The following is a 26430-nucleotide window of genomic DNA, read 5'->3' as shown; positions in this document are numbered from 1 at the left end:
CTCCTGGAGATGGACGACAGGGATCAGCTCGTGATTGCGTGCTAGAAATAGTGGATACGTCATTCTCCAGGCCTGGAATTGCTTTTTAGCCGCGGCGACTGGTGACAGCACACGTGGAGGCAGTGGAGCGAAGGACCAGCCGGGGCCCCGGCGATGTGTTTTTGGTGATGAGATGTCAAGAGTACCTGCAGAGGTTGTGATAGTTATGGTAGATTGAGTTTGTCTGTGTTTGAAGTAAAAACACGTGGTTAAAATCACTTATAAACAGAAGAGATTTTTGGTAAAAAAAAAAAAAAAATAGCAACAAATATCATTTACATGGCAAAACATCATATCAAAGGAACTTCCTCATTAGATGGTTTGCCCAGTTGTCGAGAAATTGTACAGCAGATGTTAGAATTTCAACATTCCTATGTTGCACTAAAACTAGAGTTTTGAAATGTGAGAATGTAAAAAAGAAACTTTTGAGAAAATGTGAAAACACAAGGCAACAAGTAACATTTTGAGTTGAGGAATTCAACTTATTTTCTGTGTGGGTTTTAAGTTTATCTAGTTTCGAATTTGTACTTTTGTTAACTTATTCTGGCTTTGAGTAACAACTCAGAGTAGAGTTTAACTAAGACTTTAACATTCTCTGTGCTGTACCCACTTGAATTTGTTTGGCTTATGAATGAGCTTAGATTCCCCCCTTTTTCCAATTTCATCATTTAACTTGTGGGAGTTGCCATCACTATTAGCACACAAAATATATGTCTGCTGATTATCAATTTGTTATTGTTCACAAAAAAATAAGCTTTTTCAGCTGGTTTGAGTGGAACTCAACTATGTGAAAATTGTTAACAGATTCACCATTTTCAGGGCTCACACGAGACCAGCTCAGTTTGTCGGCGCCATTTTTAATTGAATGCTAGTTAAGTTTCAAAAGGGCTTAACAATTCCATCGGATGTGGAAGATTGTGTGTTTTAATCAAAAGCTTCTCAACAGCCAGTAATCTGTCTTTGTGGTGAGATTGTTTAGTCAACCATTGTTTCCACGGTCGAGAATAAACTTTCTATCTGGATTTCATTTTCTTTATTTAATGCCAACAGTTTTACCTCATTTTAAGACTAAAAGCCTCCGTTTATCTTTTTTTTTTGTTTTTTTTATTATTCCTTGAAAAAACAAGTTTGCAGAATGTGTGAGGCCTCAAAATTGTTTTCTCAGTCTGACTAATACTCGACAATCTTCAGAGGGAGAGAGAATTATATAAAGCAGAGCAAAAACAAGCACGTATTTACATTACGCAAGACCACCGAGTTGCAGTCCTTTCAGCTCGCTAAACGGCTGTGATAATTAACTGACTAAATCGATTAATCAACTAATCGTTTCAGCGCTGATGTACGCTGATACAGCTGCGGTCTGCGCACACGCATGTCCGCGGGATGCCATTTGAAGATGTGTGCGAGTCGAGAACGGAGGCAGCATCTGGGTCAGCTCGGCATAAAGAGGAGCACACATCGAATCAGCAACTGCAGCTCCTCCGGCTCCGCTTTCCAATACAAAACGCCTTCTGCTCGGTCGTGCATATTATAAGCAGACATGCCTAAAACATCGCCGCTGACTACCCAGGGCCTTTCGGGCGAACTTGTACAGAGTACAAGCACATACCTCAGTCACTAGTCATCCTCACTTTTATATCATTTTTATACCAGTAATTACTCAGTTGTACCACATGATCGCCATCGCTATAAATTGACATTTAAGTGTTTTCAGACCTCCAACTATTATTTTTGGGGTGAAAATATTGTGTGTGTGTGAGAGAGAGAGATGGAAAGAGGAAAATGGAGAGACTTTTGTGTCCCCTGGAGTTTCTCTCTGATCCATCGGGCGCCATATTGTCAGTGACAGCCCAAGTTATTGAGGCTAAGAGCGCGTCACTTTACTTCCTCTGTCGAACCATAATCCAGAGAGCTGTAGATTCTGCTCCTGCCGGTGTGGAGCGCTCCAGCCTCGGACTGTGTATTGCCGAGTATGTGGCGATCCGATCTGAAAAATGAGGCCGATGCCGAAATGCCTTAAGCTGCAATACCACCGAGTGCCACGAGAGGTTGGCTCCAAAAAGCTTCCGGCTCCATAGACTCCCATTCAACTGGTGTCATAAAATTCAAAGTCAATAGATTTTTTTTTTTTCAATGAGTCATTTCGGTGTTGTTAGCTAAAGTTGCTCCTTATTATTAGTTTTATGGTCGTCCACCTAAAAAAATAATCCCGTCATGAATTATAAAATAAGCTTCAAAAAGCCGTGATTTTGGGGTCGGGTCTGTTTGACTGACAGGCCTGTGGTGCAGTCAGGTCACGGCTATCGGTGGGCGGGTTGAGTATCGCCGGGTTTCCAATCGGATCGAGTCAGTTCTTCAGCAATACACCGATTGATCTCTCCTCGTGTCGCTTCTTCCGTTCTCTCTGATCCACTCGTGACAATGGAAGCCTTTGTCTCCCTCTCCGTGCAGCGGGATGTAAAGATGACTCTCTATCATGGAGATGAGGCGAAAAGATTGTTCTGCTCTTTGATCTCTTGTTTCTCATTGAACCTCTTCGGAGGCTATCGTTTGCGAGCGTGCGTGCACACGTGTGTGCGAGCGTGCGGTGTGAGGGAGTGTTTTTTTTGTTGTTTGTCTGTGGGTTTTCGTGTGTGTGTGTGTGTGTGTGTGTGTGTGTGTGTGTGCGTGTGCGTGTGCGTGTGCGTGTGTGTGTGTCTCTCTGTGTATAGACAGACGGAGCCTTCAAACCACAAAGATGGTAAACAGCAGAAAGCTTTTGATGATGCAGCGTGCAGAAGGGAGCTTCTTCTTCTCTGGCCTCCACAGATCAGGCAGATGAACAATGGGGTGGGGAGGAAATGGGATTGGAGGCTCACACACAAACACACACACACACAAACACACACACACACACACATTTAGGTAACCACACTCCTGGCTCTGCTGTATTGTGTTAACATTTTTTATCCAGTCATTTGATCTTATTTGTATGCTTCACCGGGGGTTTAACCGCGCTGTCAGAGGTTCAGTGATGTGCATTTGAGAATGAACTGGAGCTGCTGGGAGAGTGAAGTCTGGAGATGAAAGACAAATAAGTCGGCACAAAAGTCTAAAGACACCTCGTTAAAAACTTCTCACACCGGTCAGCTGCCCGGGTTTTTGGAGATGAATGCCCGAGCCCTCTGCAGTCGTGGACGACGGAGGTCCTGTTAAAGTCTGCGTTGCCGTATCGACCCGTGTTTTCCGATCTGATGTTACTTCGTCTCTCGTTCTGCGGTCTCTCTGGAATGAGGACCGTGACACAGGCGGTTGGTCAGTCCTCTCTCTTCTGAGGCTCCGTGTTGACCGGTACGCTGCACAGAGGGGAGGGGGGGAGAGAGAGGGAGGAGGGCGGGGGGGGTGGGGGGACAACACACTACAGAGATAGTCAGTAAATAAGTAAACCGAGTCATTAGTGTCACAGAGGACAGAAACTGTAGCTTTTAGCATCAGTGCTCCTCTCAAAATAGAAAATGGAAGTGCCGTTGTCAGCTCGGTCGTGCGGACATTATTTGTTGGTTACTAAAAGACCACAAAATCCCCAGAAACAATCATTTTGCGATGCCTCAGGAAATTTAAACATTAAACGGGATAAACAGCTGGTTTTGTTCTGAAGGGAAATCAACAATTTGAATCCAGTTTTTTGAATCCAAATCTAATTCGAAAGCACTCAGAAGCTGCCTCATCGTGTGTCTACGTCCTGAGCGGTTTTGCAATCTCTTTGATGTGTGAATGAACAATGATGAGTTCGGTTAATGTAACAAGACTCATAATAAGTGTCTACAACCACGAGGGCGGTTGTATGCAGGCACAGTGGTGCTTTGAGCTAAATGTTAGCATCACGCTCACCATGACAATGCTATTTTAGTACAATGTTTACTATCTTAATTTGCTGTGTTGACGTTGTAATATTTACTAATTAGTCATATATACTAATTAGCATGCAGCACAAAGTACAGCTGAGGCTCATGGGAATCTTGTTGGTGTTGAAGGAGCTAGGCAATTAACATGTTTACCCAGTCTTGGCTCTGTATAAAAAGTTGAGAGATCTCCAGGGATATTACAGTTCAACCTGAAGGGACAATAGACGTCTGTTCAAAAGATATTTTAACACAGACTGTATACAAAAGTGGACGAAGCTTTCGTGTCTGATAAATGAGGCCGAAGCGAAAGTGCCTTAAGCCGCAATACCACCACGGGCCACTAGGGGTTGCCTCCCATTCAACTTCTCTCAAGAAATACAAAGTCAATACATTTTTCTCAACAAGCCAGTTATGTCATTCGCTAAATTCCCTCTTTCTTATTAGTTTTCTGGCGGTCCATCTGAAAATAATCCCATCATTCATTCTATATTAAGCTTCAAAAATAATATTTTTTTTGTGGGGCGTGTCTGTTTGATTGACAGGCCTGCGGTGGAGTCAGGTTTCCGCTATAGACGGGCCGGCATAGTGTCTTCGGGGTTCCCAATCAAATTGAATCAGATCCCCACTCCCTCGTCCCAAATAGCTCCTAAATAGCAAGATGGTGACGACCAACATGCTGAACTCGAGGCTTCGTAACGGCAGTTCACAAACAAATCGGTGAAGTCACAGTTGGTTGCCGCTTGTATTGCGCGGAATAACTTAAAACCTGCTGGCGGTCCAACCGAAGATGAAAAGGTTTTCATCGTCTGGACACCGCTGATTTAATGTCAGTCCATCCAGTAGCTGTTTCTGTCTGGACCGTCCCTCTAACATTGACATCTTTACAGGCATCATGTGGCTAAAAATAAAACAATCTATATGCCGTAGTTAGTGGCTGTAAATACTTTGAACCAACAAATGTCTAATTTTCATCAGTCATCTCTGGTGGCTCCTTAGATTTTTATTTTTACTACGTATGACCTCTATTGGGTGGTGACCTCCGCTAGCTGTAGTGGGAGTCTCCACTGGACCCGACAGACCGCCGGGCATGAAGCGGTCTGCTCAGGGAGTGAACACCGGGCGAAGGAGAGGTTAATGCCGTGATCTGTCAGTCTGCCCCACATCGCAGGTGGAGGACAGGAAGACACGCCCCCGCCCCTCCCCCTCCCCCTCCCCCATCTGCTCGGGATGACCGCCAGCTGACCGTGCCTCTTCTTTCACCTCTTCGCCCCATCTGAGAATCCAACAGGGACAAACGAGACAAAAGAGCCTCGACCTTCGCTTTTTCTTTCCCAGCTTTTTTTTTTTTTTTTTTTTTTTAAATGTCTTCCTCTGAGCCGCAATAGGATTAGAAGGGATGATTTCAAGGTCACTTCTGGCTGTCTGGCAAAAATATGCTTGATACTTTTGTCACATGCTGTTACACGTTGACTGAGGAGGACAGGGTACCTTCAATTAATGTGAGCTCACCTCATTTAGCAAAAATTTATTACACTCTCCTACACACACACACACACACACACACACACACACACAGCACTATATGTGCAGCATTAACACAATAGGTGTGTACTGTTAAATGAGCCGAGAATGCTCTTACCCACTTTTATCTCAGACATGTAATTAATGGATATTTAGTACAGTCGGCCAATAATAGCAAGGAAGCCACCCGTAGCCGAGAATATATTCCGGAGTGCTTTGGGACACCGTCACACCATCTGTGTCTATTGCCAAGTGCGCCGATGATTATCACGTTGACTATAATAAACCCCACAACATTAAGCCGGCACACGATGTGTAGCAGGACCGTTCCTTTCAATTATCTGCCTGGAGTTAATCGCGCCATTTTTTTTTTTTTTTACCCAAGGGTGCAGCGGGGACAATGCCACTGTCCTTGTGGCACAGCGAGCCCCAAAAATAGTATCACGAGGAGTCACTTCTCCTCCATCTCCTCATCCTCTACTGCGTCGTGTTATTAATCGGGATTTGATGCTATGGATTCTGTAATTAAACATTTTTCATTTAAAGCTGCTGAAAACAGGTTTTTCTGCGTATAAATGTTGAACAGATACAACTCGATGTTTCGACCTGCTCATTAGCCATTTTATAGCCAAAACAACCCGGCTTGTGCAGACTGACCTTATCTTGAGATTTGGTCCTCTAATTGGATTTCAAGAGGGATGTAACTGAGCCGAAGGTAGAAAAGGGGTGACTGAGGACATTGATTTCCTTCGTGTTAAATTTTTCCTCCCAAAACACGTACCACCATTCACAATTAATCTCTTGGGCTCTGCAGCCATTAATTGACTTCGCATTGATTATTTTTTTTAATTTTTTTTTTTTGCCGGCCAATTACAGCTTAAACAGGACGCCACGAGAGCGACAGTACCAGACAGGAAAACACAATTCGAGCGAGGGTGTTCGAGGGTCAACGTGAGTCTGACGGATGAGACCGTCGCTGGTGAAATGTGCTCGTCTGTTTGCTGCTTTCTGGAGAGAAGCCAAGTCATGCCATAATTTAATTCGTCTCTCTGCCACTTTAATGGGAAAGTGAAGAAAGCAGGCGTCCCGTGTCGATGACGGTATAATCTGTTGATTCTCTCCCCGGCTGCCTGTCGTACAGAATGATGCAGGACATCTCGGGTGGCCCCGAGTTGCCAAATAAACCTAACAAGGTGGTAATTAGCAGATGGCTGGCGGGGGCTTTCTGCACCACTGTCAGAGATTTAGCTCATTAGACGTCCACCGACACCCCTGCTGGTGACGTCTCTGCACTGCTCCGGCGCTCGTCTAGGAAAAGAATCGTGTGTATAACGCAAGCGCAGTAGCATTTACCTGCCTGTTTAGTGGGCGCTTGGGTAAATATCTGTGCTGATAGTCGACTGTTTTAGCTTGTTTTGGGCAGACTGGCGTGACTAGCAGCGAGTCAAGCTGCAGGAATTTAACAGAAGACAAACACAGAGATTGATAGTTTCGCTTTTTCGCTCAGTTTCTTGTGTGCAGGATTAGTTGTTTATGTATTTTAAGTTTTAGAATTAAAACTTTTATCAATTCCATCACATTTCTGTTTGACTTTTCCTGGCTTTGTAGATGCTCGTCTGCTAATCTGTCTTTCTCTGCCAATGTCAGACTGACATATCTGAAATAGACATGAAATTAAGTTGAAGCCGAACGACTTTAATAATCTCCTGAAATTTCCTTTAGCGTGGCAGTGACGCTATTATTTTGTCGTTTCTTTTAATCAAATGTCTTGACAACTACTGTATGAATTAAAAGGAAATGTATTACACACATTTCACATTCTGGATACCTTGGTTTATATCTACACTATCAAGAATACAATTTCCATTTAACCAATAGTTTCTTTTATGACCAGATACTTGCACAAACACTGACAGTCCCGTCAACGAATTCTCGTCCGGCCTGTTGGCTGAAAAAACACTTGTCTGACAGACTTTGTTGACAAGCACTTCAACAGTTTTGACGTCAGTTACAGAAAGTGACAGATGGGGAGGTGACGTGAGAGCAGAGGAGCATTTTCCCCCGGCACGTATACCAAAATATGTAAGTGTCCTGACGGGAGAACGATGATGGGCAGCAGCATGTGCTTTGTTTTCACTTCTGTGTGCATGACAGACGCAAATAGAAAGTCGGGTTAAAACATGTGTAATATGTTTTTATTCTGCAGCTCTTTAAGCTAAGTTGCTTTCTTCTCTCCTTCTCCTTTTCCTTCTCATTCTCCTTATTCTCATTCTCATTCTCCTTCGCCTTCTTATTCTCATCCTTCTCCTTTTCCTTTTATTTCTCCTCCTTATTCTTCTTCTTATTGTCCTCCTTCTCCTTCTCCTTCTTATTTCTCTCCTCTCCTCTCCTCTCCTCCCCTCCCCTCCCCTCCCCTCTGCTTTTACTAACAGCAGATTCTAGACAAACCAATCGCTCTAACTCTTATTTGCGTTTATCCGGGCAGAACTAACAGGCATAGAGAGCGGCTGCAGTGACACGTCTCCAATGAAAGCAGAAAGCTTGTGATCCGAGTCAAAACAAAAGGTTAAGTGGTTGGCAGTGGAAGAAAAAAAAAAAAAAGAAAGAGAGAGAGAGAGAGAGAGAGGTGCAGGGAGGGCTGATAACAATTCAGAAAGTGATCTCAAACATAGGTGTGTGCATCCCTGTGGGGATCTGGCAGGGCTGATGAATCTCCGCAGCTTGACAAAGAGACGCACAGTCAGAGATGGAGCGATGGAATAATGATGAAAGGGCAGCAGCGGCGAGGCGTGGCCAGTTTCCACGTGTGTTCCCCTGCATCATCATTACCCCTCTCTCTCTGCAAGCATCCTCCCTGCCTTCCCTCATCTCCCTTTTTAAAATAATTCCCCATCATTGAACTACAGCCACCCCCACCCCCCCCGCCCCCACTATATATATATATATATAAAAGAGAGAATGCCTAACAGCCCAATGACAAGGCACAAAGGCCTCCATTGTGCCCCGCATGCCTCGTACTACCAGCCTGGCAGGCCAGTGATGCGCTGCCTTGTAACCTAGCGGAGAGTTGTCCTCCCCCCCCCTCTCTGTGTCTCTCTGTGTCTCTGGAGATATGATGCAGCACGCTAACACACCCTGACAGGCGGGCCACAAAGACTACCCTGTTAGAAGCACTTCAGTGAGAGTTCGCTTTGGGCAGAGGACGTGATTTGCATGTGTGTGTGTGTGTGTGTGTGTGTGTGTGTGTGTGTGTGTGTGTGTGTGTGTGTGTGTGTGTGTGTGTGTGTGTGTGTGTGTGTGTGTGAGTGAAAAAGAAAGGGAGAGATTGATTTTGTCGACACAGTGTGGTATCTTCGCTTATAATTGCAGGAAGAAAAATTGTCATTTTCCATATTGAAACCAGCTCATCTTTCAAGGCAGTGTGTGAAAATGGATTCAGGGTGCCATTCAAGGATCTATATTCTTTATGTATATCAGAATTTAAGGGTTTTCATGTGTCAATGCTTCTGGGAACATGGGCTTGTGGCTTTTGAGTTGCGATGCGTATATAGCCAAACCCTAGCTTTTGTTTCTTTGACCTAAATTCCTCACATTCATTGTGCCAGTAAAAAGTCTATGGAGTTACATAATGGAGAGCCGTGCTTCTCCTACGCCTTGGCCCTCTTCCATGCTGCAGTTTACCGGACCGTTTCAACTTAAAGGTCCCGTGTTTTACAGTTTTCCGGCATTTTATTTGGTGGTGTGAAGTACCAAAAGCCATCTCATTGTAGTTTTACATCTTAAGCCCTTACATGCTCTGGAGCAGAACAGGCTGCTCAGTGTCTGTGTCTTTAAGATGTATTGATATCAATCACCTCCCAACATATCTGCAGCTTTAATTATTTTACCCAGAAATCAATGTGTTTTTGTGCCGTCTGTTTAACACACTGGATAAACACACTGATTCTTCTGTCCAGCAGCAGTTGTGAAAAAGAAACACTTTTCTGTGATGTTCAGGAACATCTGCAGCTTCTTCAGACGCCTTAATTTAGAAAATACTCTACGTCGGTGGCCCCGCCCCCTTCCTGCTACGTAGCCGAGATGGCGACCGTTTAGGGTAGAAAGTGTCCAACTTTTCACACTTCTTTTTTGGACCGTTTTGAGATCGTCATCCTGGTACTTGTAGTGCGCTGCATGTTTCTGTACTCGACAGTGTGAACGCACTCATTCACAAGTACGACATTTGGAACACTGCAAAAGATTTGGGCAGCTGGCCGTGCTGAGGGCAGATCTACGACACGAGTTTGTGACATCACAAAATTACAGAAGTCCAAACAGCACATTTGCTGAATACCGGCTGTGCTTTTTCCCCCGAGGACTGAGTGTTTTGACACTTTTACAGTATTTATAAAGCCTCTAGACCTGTTTTACAATCAAACCAGAAGTGGAAAACTGAATTTACACAATATTGTAAACCAGCCGGCTCATGTAGAGTTGAGAAGAAAATCACTTTAAAGATTAGCTGGTGCGAGCCCACAAAGGAAAAACTCAAAGTATTAAGTTGCGTCAGACAGCCGGTGAATGCTTTCATCCTTTCACCGCTCTTTGACAGACTTTTAAGGCATCTGCAGCTGATCTGCAACCCCAGCGGTAGTCGTTTTATCTCTTTTGGGGGGCTGAATATGAATGAATTTAATTTACGATATTTTTGAATTAGGTAGGTTAGAGTTTTTTATTTTTATTCCGCAGCAGCTGAATTTCTCCTTTAATACTTCTTGCTGAAAAATGAAAAGTGTCATAAAAAAAAAAATACTCTTCAAGTTTGAGAGTAGAACTCTCGTAGAGTGTGGGATGCGTAGGATGCTCCACACTTTAAAAAATGCATTACTTTCACTGTGGGAACATTATTCTTTGTTACTATGCAGTATGAACATTTTTTATTCCGTTTCTGTTTGGCAATTTTCTGCTGGTTTGAAGCCTGTTTTGTGCGAATGTGTCTATATTGGTGAATTGATGCGAATGCTGTTGAAGAATATTTCATGGTGAAATCAAAGCAGATCTACGCTGACTTTTGAGCGTGCAGTTGATCAGGGAAGTGCTGAAACCGTCTGGCACGCAGACTCCAAAATGTGTAGTTTGATCAAATATTCATCAGTATATTAGCCAACAGCCGAATTAATCTCACCACGGGAACAATAATGTGCTTTACAACCTCTGCAGGTGTCTTCGCTGGTGGATGTGTATTATCTGGCTGACTGATGCTCCTCGCAGCAGCTTAATGCAGATCTCATTTGGAGCCTGTCATTGTTCACCGTCCGGCTTCTGTTCCGCTTTGATTTGTCAATATTTCCTCATCTGGTGAAAGAACACTAGCACATTTCTGGCCTCGTAGAGATGTGCATGTCAAGAGAGAAAAGACAGGTGTGGCGCTCGGGATTCAGTTTTGATGAGGCACTTTTTGTATTGTGAAAGCTGTCGGAACAAATGGAGTACGATGTTTCAATGTAGATAGCGGATCCTCTCCACCTCAGTCAACTTGTGTGTGGTTAATTGTCCACCCCCTGCTTGGCATTTTTGAGGAGAAAAGCGCCGGTTATTGATGCCCACAGTGTTACTGAAGGCACATTGAAAGCGTATCCTGCAGGTCCCCTTCTCCAGAATAGGAACTTGTGCTCCATGCGCGGGGGGTGGAGGTGGGTGGGTGGGTGGGTTCTCTCTGTGTTCCCTCTTTCTCTCTTCATCTCTATCATTTCCCCTCCCTGAGGAGGAGTATGGTAAATCTTCTTCCTCTTTAAAAAGTGTCTGTGCAGCCTCCACACTTCCTCAGACTTTGCTGGAGCTGCTTTTTTTTTTTGCTTTTTGTCATGTGTGCATCTGGATTTTAAAGAAAGAGCGAAATTAATGTTTCAGTAATCCATCTTTGTCACTCAGTGCATCACGTTCTTAAGTACAAATAACTGCTGTCTTTTTGACACCGTCTCTAGTTTCAATATTAAACTTTAAACGTTCCTTTTTTGAGAAAGCTTATAATCAGGGCTGGCTCGGGTGACCATGAACCATCTCTTAGTCATTCTACTACAGGTCCAGGTTACTACTTTTAATGCCGTTCTTGTTATTTAGTTTTCACGCGTGTTGTTTTTGCGATTGTAAAGTGTTCTGATATCACGTCGCATTCATGCGATTTTACACTCGAAATAACCCAAATTGAATTGTCTTGTAAACGAGTGCCAGGTAGATGCGTCCTATATTATTTAAACGTCAGACTGACCCAGATTTCTCTCTCTTTCCTCTCCTCTAGGTAAGGTGTTGAATACTGATTTGCGTCACTACCTCAGTCTGCAGTTCCAGAAGGGCTCCTTGGACCACAAGCTCCAGCAGGTGATCAGGGACAACCTGTACCTGCGCACCATTCCCTGTGAGTAGCTCCCCACAGCCTCGGCCTCCTCAGTCTCCTCTCTCTCTCTTTCTGGGTCTGCTTGTTGCCCTTCAACCTCTGCAGACGGAGCCTGGTCGGTTCTCGCCTGCCTCTCCGATGAAAAATCGCCTGTTTAACTTATTTTCCACTCAATCGCCCCCCCTCATCATCTTCATTCTCCTCATCAGCTCACCACTGGGACTTCATCCTCTAAAAACTACACTATTCTCTTTCATAATGTTAGCACAGGTAGTAAAAGCACAAAGTCAGGCTTGACGCTAGTCTGATGTCCTCAGAAAACCCGAGTAGACGTTGATATGGAAGGCTGACATTGTCTGTCATGAGTAAAATATGTTCTAAGACTTCAGGGCATGTGCAAAAGAAACCGTGAATGACAGACTCAGTCCTGAGACTGAAAATATGAAGTATTGAATTGAGAGACGCATTTCTTTCTTACGCCTTGGTTGTCTCATGGTTAAAGGTGTGAAAGAGTAATGCTATATTTTCTTCATTTTCTCTGTGCTTTCTACTTCTGAAGTGTTTGTTTTTTTATGAGTTTGCTCCACTGCTCCTTTTAAAATAGAAGAATAAATAACTAGGACAAAAAGATTTTCTGTTTATACCCGAGTGACTTTAAAAAGGGACAAGGCCATGAGGCGTGAATGAAAGAGCAGCTGCAATTCTTCTGGGCTGCACATCTAAGTTTAAAACTCGTTGTTTTTTTTGGCCATTTGTCACTGCTTGAGACGGCATCTTATTATTTGTTTGAGTCTCCGTTCGCATTTGGAAAGCTTTCATTTCTGACATTTAAAGCGAGAAGGAGAAATTATTGTCAGGCATTTGAGGTTGCGTTTAATGTGGAAGCAAAGCAGTGCTGATTAATTGAAGATAATTAACAGGGTTTTCCTATCTCATCTCGCTCAATGAACACGCCGGTTTGCTGCTGTTGAAATGTATAAAACAATTTACAGGGTAAAGCTAATTCAAATGTATAAAGTATAGAAAGTTAAGCTCAATAACGTCTCGAATCGCAAATGTTGTGCTGAATTCCCTCCTTTCATCTCACGGTTATTTTTTTCATTCTATTTCTGGTTTCCCACACTGCTGCACATTTGAGTCAACTTCAGCAAGTCATGGTGGAAGATACAAGCACTTGTGCCATGCATATCCCACGTGAGACATTGCGGTCTGGCTTCAGTCGCTCCGCATATGTCCCCCGTCCGCTCTGCTCATTCAGGCCGGTGCCAGTGGCTGATCAGAGTGCACTGAGCCGCGCTGACCCGGCGAGGAGACTAAATAGCCGCTACAGCATGATGCCTGTGCTCATTACAGCAGCCTGTGTGAGCATCCTCAGACTGAGAGAAGCAGGATTTCCTTTTTCCCCCGACACACACACACACACACACACACACACACACACACACACACACACACACACACACACACACACACACACACACGAGCCAGGCTTCATTTAGTGTCACTTTTACCTCCCACAAAAGATGACAGGAGCTCGAGACAGTACCGGTGGGTCCAGGTCACCACAAAATCTTCGAAGCTTTCTGCTAAATCCCAACCCCCAACTCTACTGCCAACTAACTCTCTCCTTCCCTGGGTATTAATATCCGTCACGGCACAGCAATCAGCTCCACTCGTCTCATTGCAAGTTTTTAAAAAAAAAAAGAAAAGAAGTAACTCAGGTTTTCACTCAGCGATTTACTTTTTTTTTTTTAATAATTTTGTTTAAGACAGGAGGACAAAAGACAGAATATAGCTTTGCACTGATTTATGTCAGTGCAAAGCCTTACAGAGAATTGAGAAAATAAAAGTAAAAATTGCCCGCAACTTCAATTTAGATTATTATGTATTTAATTTAATTTGCATTTTATCCAGAATGGATGATACATTTCATAAATGCAGGCTGCTGAGTGAGCTTCAAGAAATAAGTAGAGGTATTACACGGGGAGATGAGCAAAATTAGCAGCGCTTCATATCAGCTTTCTCAATTATCACTTTCATTTTTTAGTATTAATGACTATAAATTTTAAAGATCATTATCAGACATTAATTTGTAACATAGTTTCCTCTTTTAGGTTTTGGAGCCAAAACTACACGAGTTCAGAAAAATTCATTGTTTGGGTTAGAATAAGTCATATGACACAGTTTTACGTTATGTAAGTTAGATGCATTTCATTAAAGTTTCATGATCAAACCAAACCGTTTCTACACTTGTTTTAGTAAATGCTTATTTTCATGCTATCTCAGGCGTTTGTATGAGGTTCAATAAATATCATCAGACAATGTTTTTATATTTTATTGGCTTATTTTTGTGCTGCAAGCTCGTCACTCCAAATTCTGTTATTCATAAAAGATATATGACACGGTCAGGTGAAATGTATTTAATCCACCTTTGCATTAGTTTCGAAGAATTCAAAGCAAAAAATTGCAACTTTAGTAACTGTTTGTGACAAATACAAAGAATGCTTATAACATACATCATTGTACTGTCAAGGAGACTTAAAGCTACAGCTGCGACATGAAGTAAAACAGTTGAACTAAATGTATGTTATTGAACCTTCAGGTAAATTTGCACCAAAGTTTTATTCTGAGGTCTCAACAAACTCCTCTAAATGTGAAGATGTGTTCCCAACTTTATGAAATGTGTAAACCAAATCAGAATCAAGGCTTTTGAGTTGTGTTTACTCCAGCTGTTTTTATTGGACAAATGAAAAAATAGCCGTGCTAAGGTCCCTTCAAGTTAGTGCTCTGATTTATAGTGAGTTCATCATATATTACGGCCATCAACTCACAGAACTTCTCTTTCTTTTAAAAGTTATAGATTGGCACTTTCTGATTTGGTATCTGCCAGCCTAATTTTACAAATGTTTATTCCTCTTTGCCTCATTGTTTATTCCTGTTTTGGTGCAATTAGCATTTTGCTGTTAAATGCTTCAACCTGCAAGAGTAGAAACATAAAAAAAAAAAAAAGCAGTTTCCCCTCAACTCTGGAGAGCTACATTTTAATGTTAAGCCACAATAACCCCTGAAGACCTCATAACTACTAGTACTTTGTGTTTTCCCTTTACTTTGGTCCTGTATTGTTTTCTTGCATTCGTTTCATCTCTTCAAAAAAAACAAAAAACGGCATACGAAATGGAAGTTAAAACAATGTGCTGTTTTCCAGGGAGAATTGGCAGCAAAAAATTCCTCTTGTCTTCTCTTCAAAGGCTCTCATCCCAATGCTCCCGCTCAGATAACAGTTAGATTTGTAGTTTCAGCAGCCTTAGCAGTATCTCCCCTCCATCTATCCATAACTGGGGTGTAATAACGCTCTCTCGGAGCCGTCCGAGTGTGGAGAATGAAGAGATGCTTTTGCTCTGAGCGTTCACTCATCTAGAAAAAGTCAGTGCCCGATGCATCCACAATCTTTGTTCGCCGTTTTCTGCAGTAACCTCATTGTTTCTTTGGAATTTCCATCATCTTTTTCCGTCATGTTGCGCCAACGTCAGATGATGAAACCCCATTTACAAAGACACATGATGGTGTAATATGAATCCAAACAGTCAAGGTGGGAAAAACTGAGCCAACTTGTCCCAGTTGTCTGCAGGTGAGGGAGCTGAATTAACAAAAACAAAAAAAACAAAAAAAATTAAAGAACCACAATTCTTTATTCAAACAACAAGCTCATATATATTCGTGTTGTGCTTTCACTGGTCTCCTCTGATTGCTCTGTTTGACAGAACAAAAGATTGTCTTTGCAACAGAGTAAGCTGTTTCAGACGTGATGGCTCATACTGCAGTCGGGACGGATGTTAATGCAAAAAGAAAATGAAGAATGGGGATAGGCTCCTATTTAAATCCCTCGTGCCTGCAGTGCAGTGCAGCCAGACAGCTGAGCGCTTTAGCTGAGGTATACTGTAAAAGAAAAAAAAAAAAAAGCCCTGATTACATCGAAGATGATGCGAAGAGGACTTGGCATGTTTGGGAGCGTAAAAAAAACCCTTTTTATAATAATATGTTTTCAATGTCTTACGATTGAGAACACCAACGGGGCACAACATGACACTTTTTAAACTGCAGTCGCAGCGGAGTACTTAATGACTTTAACTTTGCAGGAATTGGAAGCTCTTTACAAAGGGAAAAAATGGGGAAAAGAAACAATGAAACGTTTGATGTCTTCTTGCAACTTGGGATTGTTTGAGGAAAAGCCACTCAACTTGTAACACATGTCACTGATTTTTACTTTTTATTACCGTGGAGACTTTAGTCTTGGTTTATGAAAACAAGATTTATAGAAAGGAAATAATCAGTATGTTCGTGGAAAGGATTTTGGTGGCGACGTTGCCGTGGGGACAGGAGTTTATGAGTTAATGGTGCGTTCATAGGTTGGGAAAGTTCCGACATCCGAGTGGGAGAATTCACCTGAAAGCCTGTCGAAGTAGGAATTTCCATCCAGGAAAGTCTGAGGTTTTTGAGAAGTTGGTCTGACGTCACTCAACACGGCAAAATTAGGGATGAAAGGTATAAATGCACTTGCTCAGCACAAAAACACATCATTTCATGGTTAATGTAGTTCATACTCGCTATAATAGGGTGTTGTGCCGTAATGTCATAGTAATTAGGCAACGACAAGCGGTAACAGTCCTCCCACACAGCCGTTACTGTGTTGCCGTTAGTTTGCTGGCTGTTTTAAGCGTTATCTGCTAAAAACAACACTTAGAAATGTAGCGTTCAAATAATAATGGCTCCATTTGGTCCCTGTGATGGTCTACATGGGTGATGACGAGGTAGTTTGTCACTTTTCCGTATTCAGACAGCGGATCGAGACGATTTCCTTCGGACTGCCATGTTGCCTCTTTGTTGTTGTCACGTGAACGCTCTCAAATCGATTACCAAATCGTACATTTTCAACTTCCCTGCTGCCTGAACGCACCATAATTCTGTGAGTTCATAAAATCACTTTTTGGTTTATTATAAATTTAAAAAAATGGACCCGCTTAAACCAAGAGTTTTACTTAAGTAGCATTGTGCTGTCAAGTCACCACTTTTATAGCACATTTATTTTATGTTTAATCATCCTGTGCCTTATATTGCCATGGTAACCGTGTGCCATGTGAGGGATTTTGAGGCGAAATTTGCTTTGTGTGGCCCGCAGATATAAAAAGTAGTGTAATTATTCAGCTAATAGGCAGAGACTCATGAAAGCGAACATCACGGAAACTTTTTTCCCCTCTAATTCCTCCTCACTTATTCAGTGCACTGGTGGCATTTGTGTCCTTAAAGAATTAAAGCGCTGCTGTTGTACACAGTCAAAATGTGCAATTAAAATCGTGTTCGTTATCTTCAGTGACACTTCCTCTGTATTCTGAAAACCGTGCGGGGGATTTTTATTTTTTCTCCGTTTCATATTTGAATAATGAATTCATTGCTTTGCGGTCCCGGCTCTGTTGACTATTCATGATGTAGACGCAGATTCCCCCCTGAGTGCTGTATTTGGACTTGAATCATGTCCCTGTGGGCATGTTGGATTCAGTGTCAGTTCCCCTCCACCACCACCAACAACCTGGTACCGAATGTGAATCATTGCACTTGTTGGGATATTCCTGCTGTCCTCAACTTGTTGTCGTCGTTGGCAGGTACCACTCGGCAGCCCAGAGAGGGGGAGGTTCCCGGCGTGGACTACAATTTCATCAGTGTGGGGGAGTTCCGCGATCTGGAGGAAAGTGGGCTGCTGCTGGAGAGCGGCACGTATGATGGTATGTTCGCAAACACAACACACCATACACAAGGCCGTAGGGGAGGGAGGATTAATAATGTGCTTTGATGGAGAACAAGTAACAGGTTGAAAGTTGGAGTTTTTGTGAATTATTGACCGAAATTCTGTTAAATATTTCCTTTAAATCTACCTGGAACTCTCTTCGTATTGCACCTACAGCTGGGTATCGAACCTGAACGCTTTATGAGTAATAGATTAATAAATTTGTTCTCAAACTTGTCGGTGCTGAAAGTTGCTATTAAAGTCAGATCCCAAAGTTTTTTTTTGATACAAATAATTTGTTCCACTTAGTTTTATTGGTTGGATTTTAGAGTTTACTATATATATGAATTCCTTATGCAAATCTCAGATGGGTTAACTTTTGAACTGGTGCTTAAACCACAGATCTACTAATCATGTAATACTGCGGTTGGTCAGTTTTGCTTTTGGACCTTAAACAAACCACAGAGTTCCCTCTGAAGACTCAGCTTCTTAGTTGGTCTCAGTCTGTGGTCGAGTTCACTCGACAGCATCCGCGCCAGCCTGAACTAACTGGATCAAATGAGTGAACACACCAGCGTTTGTGTGTATTGTGCCACAGCGGTTCGATCTGTGAGGTAGAATAGAGTGAAGCTAACTTTGAAAGACCATAAGAGACAAACTACAGCCCAAAGAATGAAGAGTAGAAAGATATCGATATAGTTGATTGTGCCCGTCTCTCCCGGGGACACGCACGGGGCCGCTGGTCATTACTCCTCCAGTGAATTTGCCGACTTGTGCACCATCAGGTGAAATCAACACGCTGCTCACGTCATCAAACTGTCGACGTAAACATGAAAGAACTGGAGATAATTTATCCGCAGGGGATTTTGTTGAAGAAAAAGATCTTCACCTCCGTCTCCTACACGCGGCGCCAGAAACGTGTTTTTTATGTAAACAGCTTTCTCATCCGCCCTCTGCCCCAACATCCAGGTGTGGTAGTCTGGCCCTTCAACCCTGAGCCTATGAACCCATCATCGGTATGAATAATGGATCTGCCCTGTCCTTCTCTGCCTCATGTAACACAACCGAAATGTGTATTGAAAGCACAGAAACCCCTCAGAAAAGTTAATTATTAAGGCTCAGAGTTTTGACCTCTGAGTCTCTACAAATAAAACCGGTTGATAAACTTTTCACACACAAACACAGACCGGCAGACAAACAGGCAGGCAGGCAGGCAGACGGGCAGACGGGCATGAGAGAGGGCGAGACGTTCACCACAGAGGTACTGATCTTCCCATGGTTAGTTAGTCATTAACAGATCGGTTACTAGTTGCTACAGCCTGCATACGGTAGCAAACACATCTATTAAACCTGCACTGGCTGCCAGTTGAGCGCAGAATTGATTTTAAAATTATTTTAATTACATGGTAAAGCCCTACACCGATTGGCCCCCACCTTACATACCCAACTGATGTGTCCCATGGCCTCAACGGGATCACTGAAGTCAACTGACCAAGGCCTTCTGGCTGTCCCCAAATCCAGAAAAAACTAAAACAAAAGGAGGCCAAAGCCAGAGCCTTTATTCAGTTGTGGCCCCCAAACTCTGGAACCATCTTCCCCCCCCGTTATTAGAAAGGCAGATTTGGTTGATAGTTTTAAGAAGCTTTTAGAAACTCACTGGTTTCATAAGCACTTTGCACTCCGCTGACCTCTGTGTTACCCTTTGTGCGCTTTATTGTTTTTATATTTTATTATTGTTTTATACTGTTATTTCTTGTTTTAACTTCTGTGTACGGCACCTTGTAACCTTGGTTTTGAAAAGTGCTTCATAAATAGTTTATTATTATTATTATTACTGTATATTGTAAAATTAACTTTAAGTGTCCATTCACACAGAAACGCAACTTTTATTAACAGGCTTCGTAATGGAAGAAAATCAGTCCAAGTATTTACATTCTACCATAAACTAACTCTTAGCACTTTTGTTTTCATGCTTAAAGTTATTTTATATATTTTGTTATATATATATATTTTGTTTAAAATAACATGGACTCGTATTCAAACATTTTTTTATGCCTTATAGTGTTTTTTTATTGTCGACGTGCCCAATTTCCCATCTTGTGTGACCAGCTGAACTTTGAGTGTCCGCGGCTCAGGGAAAACCACTCTCCGCTCTAACCTACTTTTTCATCGCGGCCAGTCATTATTTATCTCCCAGTCGTCCTGTCCCCCCCCCTCCCCCTCCCCTCGCGTCAAGCCCTGATTCTTTAGGACACATTACATTCTCTCGCCGTCTGAACGAGGCCTTATAGGCACGCGGAGCTGATTCAGTGGAAACATCGATCTGGGCAGCCACTGTTCACTGCTGTGACCAATCCTCCGGACCTGTGAACAGCAGCGGCTCGATGCAGCCGCGGTTAATCTGCAACCAACAACGACACTCGCTCCCGTCGCTGCGCCGGAGCCGATATCTGAGACAATGAGCTTTTCACAGGCTGCTTGTCACATCGCTCCACAATAACAGGAAATTATTTTAGAAGGCCAATTTCATGAGAATTCTTAACCAAGCATAAAGGAGGAAAATTGTGTGTGTTTATGAGATCGCTCCTCTGCATAAATCCATTACGGTTTCTCGCTCTACGCATTCCAAGGAAGTCTTAGCAGAAAAGTTGACTCAGCTGTTGGTGAGGTTGATGGGGAAGTTTCAAACTCAACAAAAACACGCAGATTAGTTTGCCCGTGTTTGTTTTACAGAATGAATGAAGCGTCAGAGTGGAAGTAACAATCGAGTCTAAACTCTGAGGATTTTTCTGTGCTCAGGAGTGTGGGCATGTATGTGAATTAGGGCATATCCAATTTTCTACCCCTCAGTGTGGATGACACAGAAAAGCCAGCGGTATGAATGATTCATGGCGGAGACAGGGAGGGAAGGCAGGTGTTGAAACCTTAAGTCAGCAGCAGTAGGCTCCCTTGCAGTAGCTGATTCCATCAGAAAACACGACATTGTGTTAACTTTATTGTCTTATTATTTTATATTTTACCTAGTAAATATCAGTCCCTCTGAGATTTCTAGGAGTTTTTTGGTGATTTTTGCAATAAAAAATGATTTTGCAGTGGATTTTCTCCTAAAAATGTTAAGGAAAAATCGCAGAATTTTTTTAAATTTTTTTTTAGTTACTTTGAAGTTACGTTAATTATTGTGATAGCAAGATTGCGATTTCCTGGAGGGACTGTAGTATGAGCCCCATATGCCATAGAATCCCATTATCGATCCAGAAAACTACTAACCGTGGTGGCTTATATATGGAGCTGGGTATCCATCCACATCCATGATTGCATATGACAAGTCTGCCATGGAGAACACCACCCTGATTACATGTTGCAGGGTTGAAATAGAGTCTTTACTTATTTACTGTATTTTTTTTCCCCCACTATGTTATACATACTGCAATCTGACCTCTGCATTTAATCCATGAGTAGTGCATGAGTGCAATCTGAGCAGACTGAGCCCATCTGACTCATGGGTCGGCGCAAAAAAAACATCCCGCCACTAATAACAGTGCAGACTGACACACCGCAGATGATGCAAAAAAAAAAAAGACAAAAAGGCCGTGAACAAGAAGAAAGAAAAGGACGTGATGTACAGGCAGGACAATGCGACGGTACTTTTATTCCAGCTGACAGTCACAGTCTGTAGCTGTGGGCCCACAAGGGGACAGTTTCACAGGGGCTGAAAATGATGAAATCCCTTTGTTTGTGCAATATAAAAACATTCCCCTTGATAATCATGCACTTTACTGGAAAATAAATGACTATTTACTGTCCCCTTGTTCTGCTCGGTTACATTGCCTACAACCATTTTCTAATAGGGTCTCTCTTTTTATGTGTGTGTGTGTGTGTGTGTGTGTGTGTGTGTGTGTGTGTGTGTGTGTGTGTGTGTGTGTGTGTGTGTGTGTGTGTGTGTGTGTGTTATAGGCCTTGTGAAGTTCTAAGACAAAGCTGCATAGCTGTGGATTAGATAGAAACAGGGCAATAGGCCAGAAGACACAGAAGAGGGAGGCTACAAAGGTGCTGAGCCGGCAACAGCTGCCCACTCAGAGGAGCTGGCAAAACAGAAGCTTGAAAGATTAAGAAGTAACTCAGCTCCGAGGGCTACACAGCTGACAGCAAAGGACTTGGATTAGTGTTGTTATTGCGCACGCTCAAGTAAACAAAAAAAATAACAACAAAAAAAAGAAACACAAAAGAGGGAGGAATAAAAAAAAAAAAAAAAAAAAAAACGAGGGCAATTAGGATGGACAGGAGCAGCTCATAAGATGGCTGTGTAATTTATTTTGGGTGTCACAACACAGACTGATGAAATGAACATATACTGACTCGAAAGTTAATTCATGAGAGGTCAGCAGTGGACTGCTAAACTATATATCACACACACACACACACACAGACACACAGACAAGGACAGAGAGCAGAGGAATGCAGGGTTGACAAGGTTGGCTTGTGGAGTGTGGGCATCCATGCCAAGCAGGGCCCGAGCCTTGTGCCAAAGCCACAGCACAAGATGGGCTTCACCCGCCTGGGGCACTGGCAGTCAGTGATGAGGCCTGAGCAGACTGGGCACTAACCGAGAGAGAGGAAGCCCATCCTCGCTGATTAATGAGGGTCTGTGACTGCTGGCCGGTGGGTTCAAAGAGGCAGAAGGATAAACGCAGTGACGGGGGAAGATGGTGAGAGCTGAACCAGAGTATATAAACTCGTAAGAGGTTTTCCGAAACTTCCACAACATAAAGAACTTCTTCAGTTTCCTTTTGTCCTTGAAAACATCAACGCCAAACCATTTGCTTGTATTTCTCATTGTTAAATGACCATGACTTCATGAATATAAAACCCAGTCCAGACACGCCACTACAGCAAAACGTGAGATGGCCACGTTTTTTTTTTGGCTGTCTAGACGTGACAGTTACACGTTTAGAAAGCGGTGACACTGACACGCACGTAAATGTCATGTGACGCGGGGTTATGTGACCAAGGTCCTGCAACAGAGGCAGCAAAGGACATTTCTTGGTGGCATGACGAGGCAGGACGGACGGCCGGGTGGCATTAGTCACAGATTGCCATGCGGGATGATGAGCTTTGAATCCAGGAAGTGGCAACGTTTTTGTTGAGTTGCTTTTTGTTTTCTAACCCCAACCATGTGCTTATTTAGGAACCCCAACCACGTGTTTTAGCTATAAGTTTAATTTTCCTGTAAATCTCTTGGCTCTATGAATGTGTCAGGTTTTATTGTCGTCCGCAACAGGAAATCGTGTCATTTTTTACACCTAGACAGGCCAAAGCGTGTCTATTTCACGCTTGGCCTGTGGTGCACCGGCGTGTCCATTTCACGTTTTGCCGTGACACCGGGTTGGGATATTTGCTCTCTCGTATCACGGCTTATAATGAGAGTTTTCTGAAGGACATAGTGAGCTTTAAAGAGGCTAAGTCTCACTGCAAATAGAAACTCTGGTCACAGTTGTACTCACATTTTCTCCAGATTCTCACAAGTTGGACATTAGATATGCTGGCAGCTGCTGACTAAAACAGATGGTGTGGCATCTACACACACACACACACACACACACACACACACACACACACATACTGTATATACAGATTCTTTCCCACCAATCACGACACGGGGTACATAGGTAGTGTGTATTTCAGCTCGGGGTCCCTCTGGGCACAGCGGGCTTCTGACGGGAAGCAAGTTCATTCTCCGACTTAAAACTCCTTCTTACTGGCAGCGAACACAACCTTGCATGAGTAACCTGAGTGAATGGATGTGTAATTCACTGAAAGTGCCAAGCCAGCGTTAGCCCCAACTGTTAAAATGAAAAGGGCTCCGCATCGAACACTGTCCACCCACCGTTCGCCACCCACCCACCCAACGAGCACTTTAATGTATTAACAGCACGCTGGAATAATTCGCCCGCCGAGCACAATGTCTCCGCTGCTTCTACCTCTTAACAAAACTGCTACTTGTCATTTTGCCACCTCGTGACAAAACGAGAAGCAAGACTGAAATTACATAAGACGTCGATGACAAATCATTTTACAGAGTGACGGATTGCGATATATTTATCCGCCGTCCTTGTCTGTATTCGAGACAAACGTTTGCCTCTAATGGGTTAAACGTGGCTACTAAATCAGATGTCTATCAGTGGTCGTTATCCGCCTTGTCAGACGTGTGTGCAGTTCTGATGTAGCTGAAATGTTTGTGAGTGGGAGACATGCAGCGGGGAGTGAAATCCCTCGGTCAGAAATTTGATCCGTCATCAGGGAACAGCTTATGGGGAGAACTATTCCTTCCCAGATGTTACAGTACATCTTGCTGTATTTCCCTTTTGCTCTATTTCTTGCTTGCTGTCACACTTGTGTTAGAACACGACATGAGCCCATATCGACAGGCGTCTGTTGTTGTCATGCAAACATGGTAATGGGGAGCTGTTAGCATGGTGACTCAGGCTTTTTTTTTTTTTTTTTTCCATCTTTTTGAACCCGATTAAACAGTTCGTTCCTCCCAGGAAGTAATTAAAGTGAAAGATTTGAGGTGGTCACGTCGATATTATTTGTGCGGCCGAATGGTGACTGGATCCTTATTTAATTAGGACCTTTTTTTTCGGTATCTGTCCTGATATCAAGATAAGAAAGGCCTTCATCTTTTTTTAAATGAGACATGGGACATTTTTTAATAAGGCAGAAAATGTGAGGCCCACTGACTATATAAATATTACTTGGCTTCTGGGTCTGAAAAGTGAAGCCAGTGCAAAAGTGCCTTAAAGTGCAATACCGCTTAAGAACACTAGAGGCTGGCTACAATCTTGTCCAATAGACTCCTATTCAAAAAGCATACCTCATAAATTACAAAGTCAATACATTTTTTTCACATGTTGTTATGGTCTCATGAGCTAAATTCACCCCTTCTGATCACTGTTCAGGTGGTTCTTCTCAAAATATTTCCATGGTTAATTAGATATTAAGCCTCAAAGAGAGGTATGTCTGGGGGCGTGTCTGGTTTGATTGACATGTCTGGTTTCAAGTGTCGGTGGACGGGTGCAGTGTCCACTGGTTCCACCCAGTGCTCCTTCTCAGTTCATCTAAAGATGGTCACTTCCGGCTCAAAAAAAACAAGATGGCAACGGGCAAAATTACAGACTGAAAACCGGTGGGTGGTTTGCCACTTTATCAGGACAATGGACAGGTTAGATAGATCAGTGTTTTCTCTCTCTCTCGTTCTCACGGGGAGAAGGATTAATTAAAAAGAAAGTAAGGCAGCATGTCCATGTTGCAACTAATCACAAATAATTCAAACATCTCTACGTCTTGATTGTTGATTTTCATTAATTGGCACAAATGTCTGTATCTCCTAATATAATAAATATCATTCAGTGTCAGATGGTGCGGTGATGATCTGCTCCACAGATCATCTATACCATTTTGGTTGTTCCTGCATTTTGATTGTTTAATCTCTTATTCTTTCGTTGTTATGTCACTTAGATATTTATCATTTATCTATTAGAATCACAAATGTCCCTCCATTTGATCGAGCTCATTGTTGTTGCCCGTGTTTTGGCTGTTTTTAATTAATTCGATCGGTTGTCTGACCTGGTTGATATCTTTGATATGATAAATCACGGTATGTACAGTCGCCACATCAAAAGAAAGACGAGAGACTTTCTTTTGTCGCGTTAGAATATTTATAAGGTTAAGAATTAAACTGGAATTGCGGATAATTATTAAATATTATATTACATTGCAATTATTCGTTGCACTAAATAAATGATAGAACTGACAGTAGACGCCTGAGGACTCTACTTCTTGATCACAGGATATAAATGCCAAATTTGAAAAGCAGTTTGTTGAAATAACTTTAGTACTAGATGAGGTGACTAATGAGATTCAGACCTCAAAAGAGACATCGCATTCAGCTGAAAACACACAGCCTTTAGTCTTTTGACTTCTTTTTGGGGGTTGTATGATGCTGCATGTGTTCCGGATACACATTCTCCGTAAACACTGCTTTTCATATTGTGGCTCATTAGCACTGTGTAATTACAACGCAATCCATCTCTCTGCACTTCCTCATTGTGGCCACTGTGTCCCAGCTCCGTGCTAATGGGCACTCGCAGAGGCTGCGTGCACCTTTGTGTGAGCTTTGGGAACGGCGGAGGGAATGGAGCTAATTGCCTCTTTTTAATTTAACGCCCTCAATTTGCATTCCAACATTAAGCCCCTCTTAATTACAAACCGTGTAAAGGATTTATTGGTTCTGATATGAATACTTTATAAATTAAAACCTGGATTACTGTGATTACCTCAATCAATTATGATGTATGGTTTCAACATGACCCCCAGATCAAGTTTAGTTGGTGGGTTGAATATTTATTTAGCATATCATAATTATAGTTGATAAAAATAGCGTTAGTCTTTCCAAGTCATCATCTCATCTTGTTTGTCTTATTTAAAAAATGGCAAACGGTGATTTGATAGGTTGTTTAGTATTAATTTTGTTTAAATAAAAGGCATTAACGTCACAACAACATGTCCTCCAACCCATATGACCATAAAGATCATTTGTTACGACCCTCAAAGACGACCCACGGGAGTGTTTCCTAAACAGGCGCCTCTGGTGAGGTTTAGGCTCCAAAAAAAACCCACTTGATTAGTGTTCGGGGAAGATAATGGTTTGGGTCAAAATGATAACTTGAAAGGTGCTATGTTTAAAATGACTCGTTTCTTAAAGTTACGCAACCTCCGTCGTTGTAGCAACAGTAAACGGGGTTTTAAAAAAGCGAACGCAACTGTATTGGAAACAG

The 26430-nt window shown here is 42.6% G+C and overlaps 1 protein-coding gene across 3 annotated transcripts in view; it reads left to right on the top strand.

The window, feature by feature from the left end:
- The window catches only part of magi3a (membrane associated guanylate kinase, WW and PDZ domain containing 3a), a 120713-nt gene that overhangs the window by 62036 nt on the left and 32247 nt on the right, over positions 1 to 26430 (top strand). For all 3 annotated transcript variants that reach the window (XM_069141567.1, XM_069141568.1, XM_069141569.1), the window contains exons 2-3: positions 11722 to 11838; positions 17475 to 17594. In XM_069141567.1, coding sequence (XP_068997668.1) covers positions 11722 to 11838; positions 17475 to 17594 — 237 coding nt within the window. The remainder of the gene's footprint in view (positions 1 to 11721; positions 11839 to 17474; positions 17595 to 26430) is intronic.

The sequence above is a fragment of the Embiotoca jacksoni genome, unplaced genomic scaffold (genome assembly GCF_022577435.1).
Source record: "Embiotoca jacksoni isolate LCO1_2020_lvr unplaced genomic scaffold, fEmbJac1.0.p SCAF_9, whole genome shotgun sequence".
Classification (NCBI taxonomy): Eukaryota; Metazoa; Chordata; class Actinopteri; family Embiotocidae; genus Embiotoca; species Embiotoca jacksoni.
This window is presented reverse-complemented; position numbering and strand designations above follow the sequence as displayed.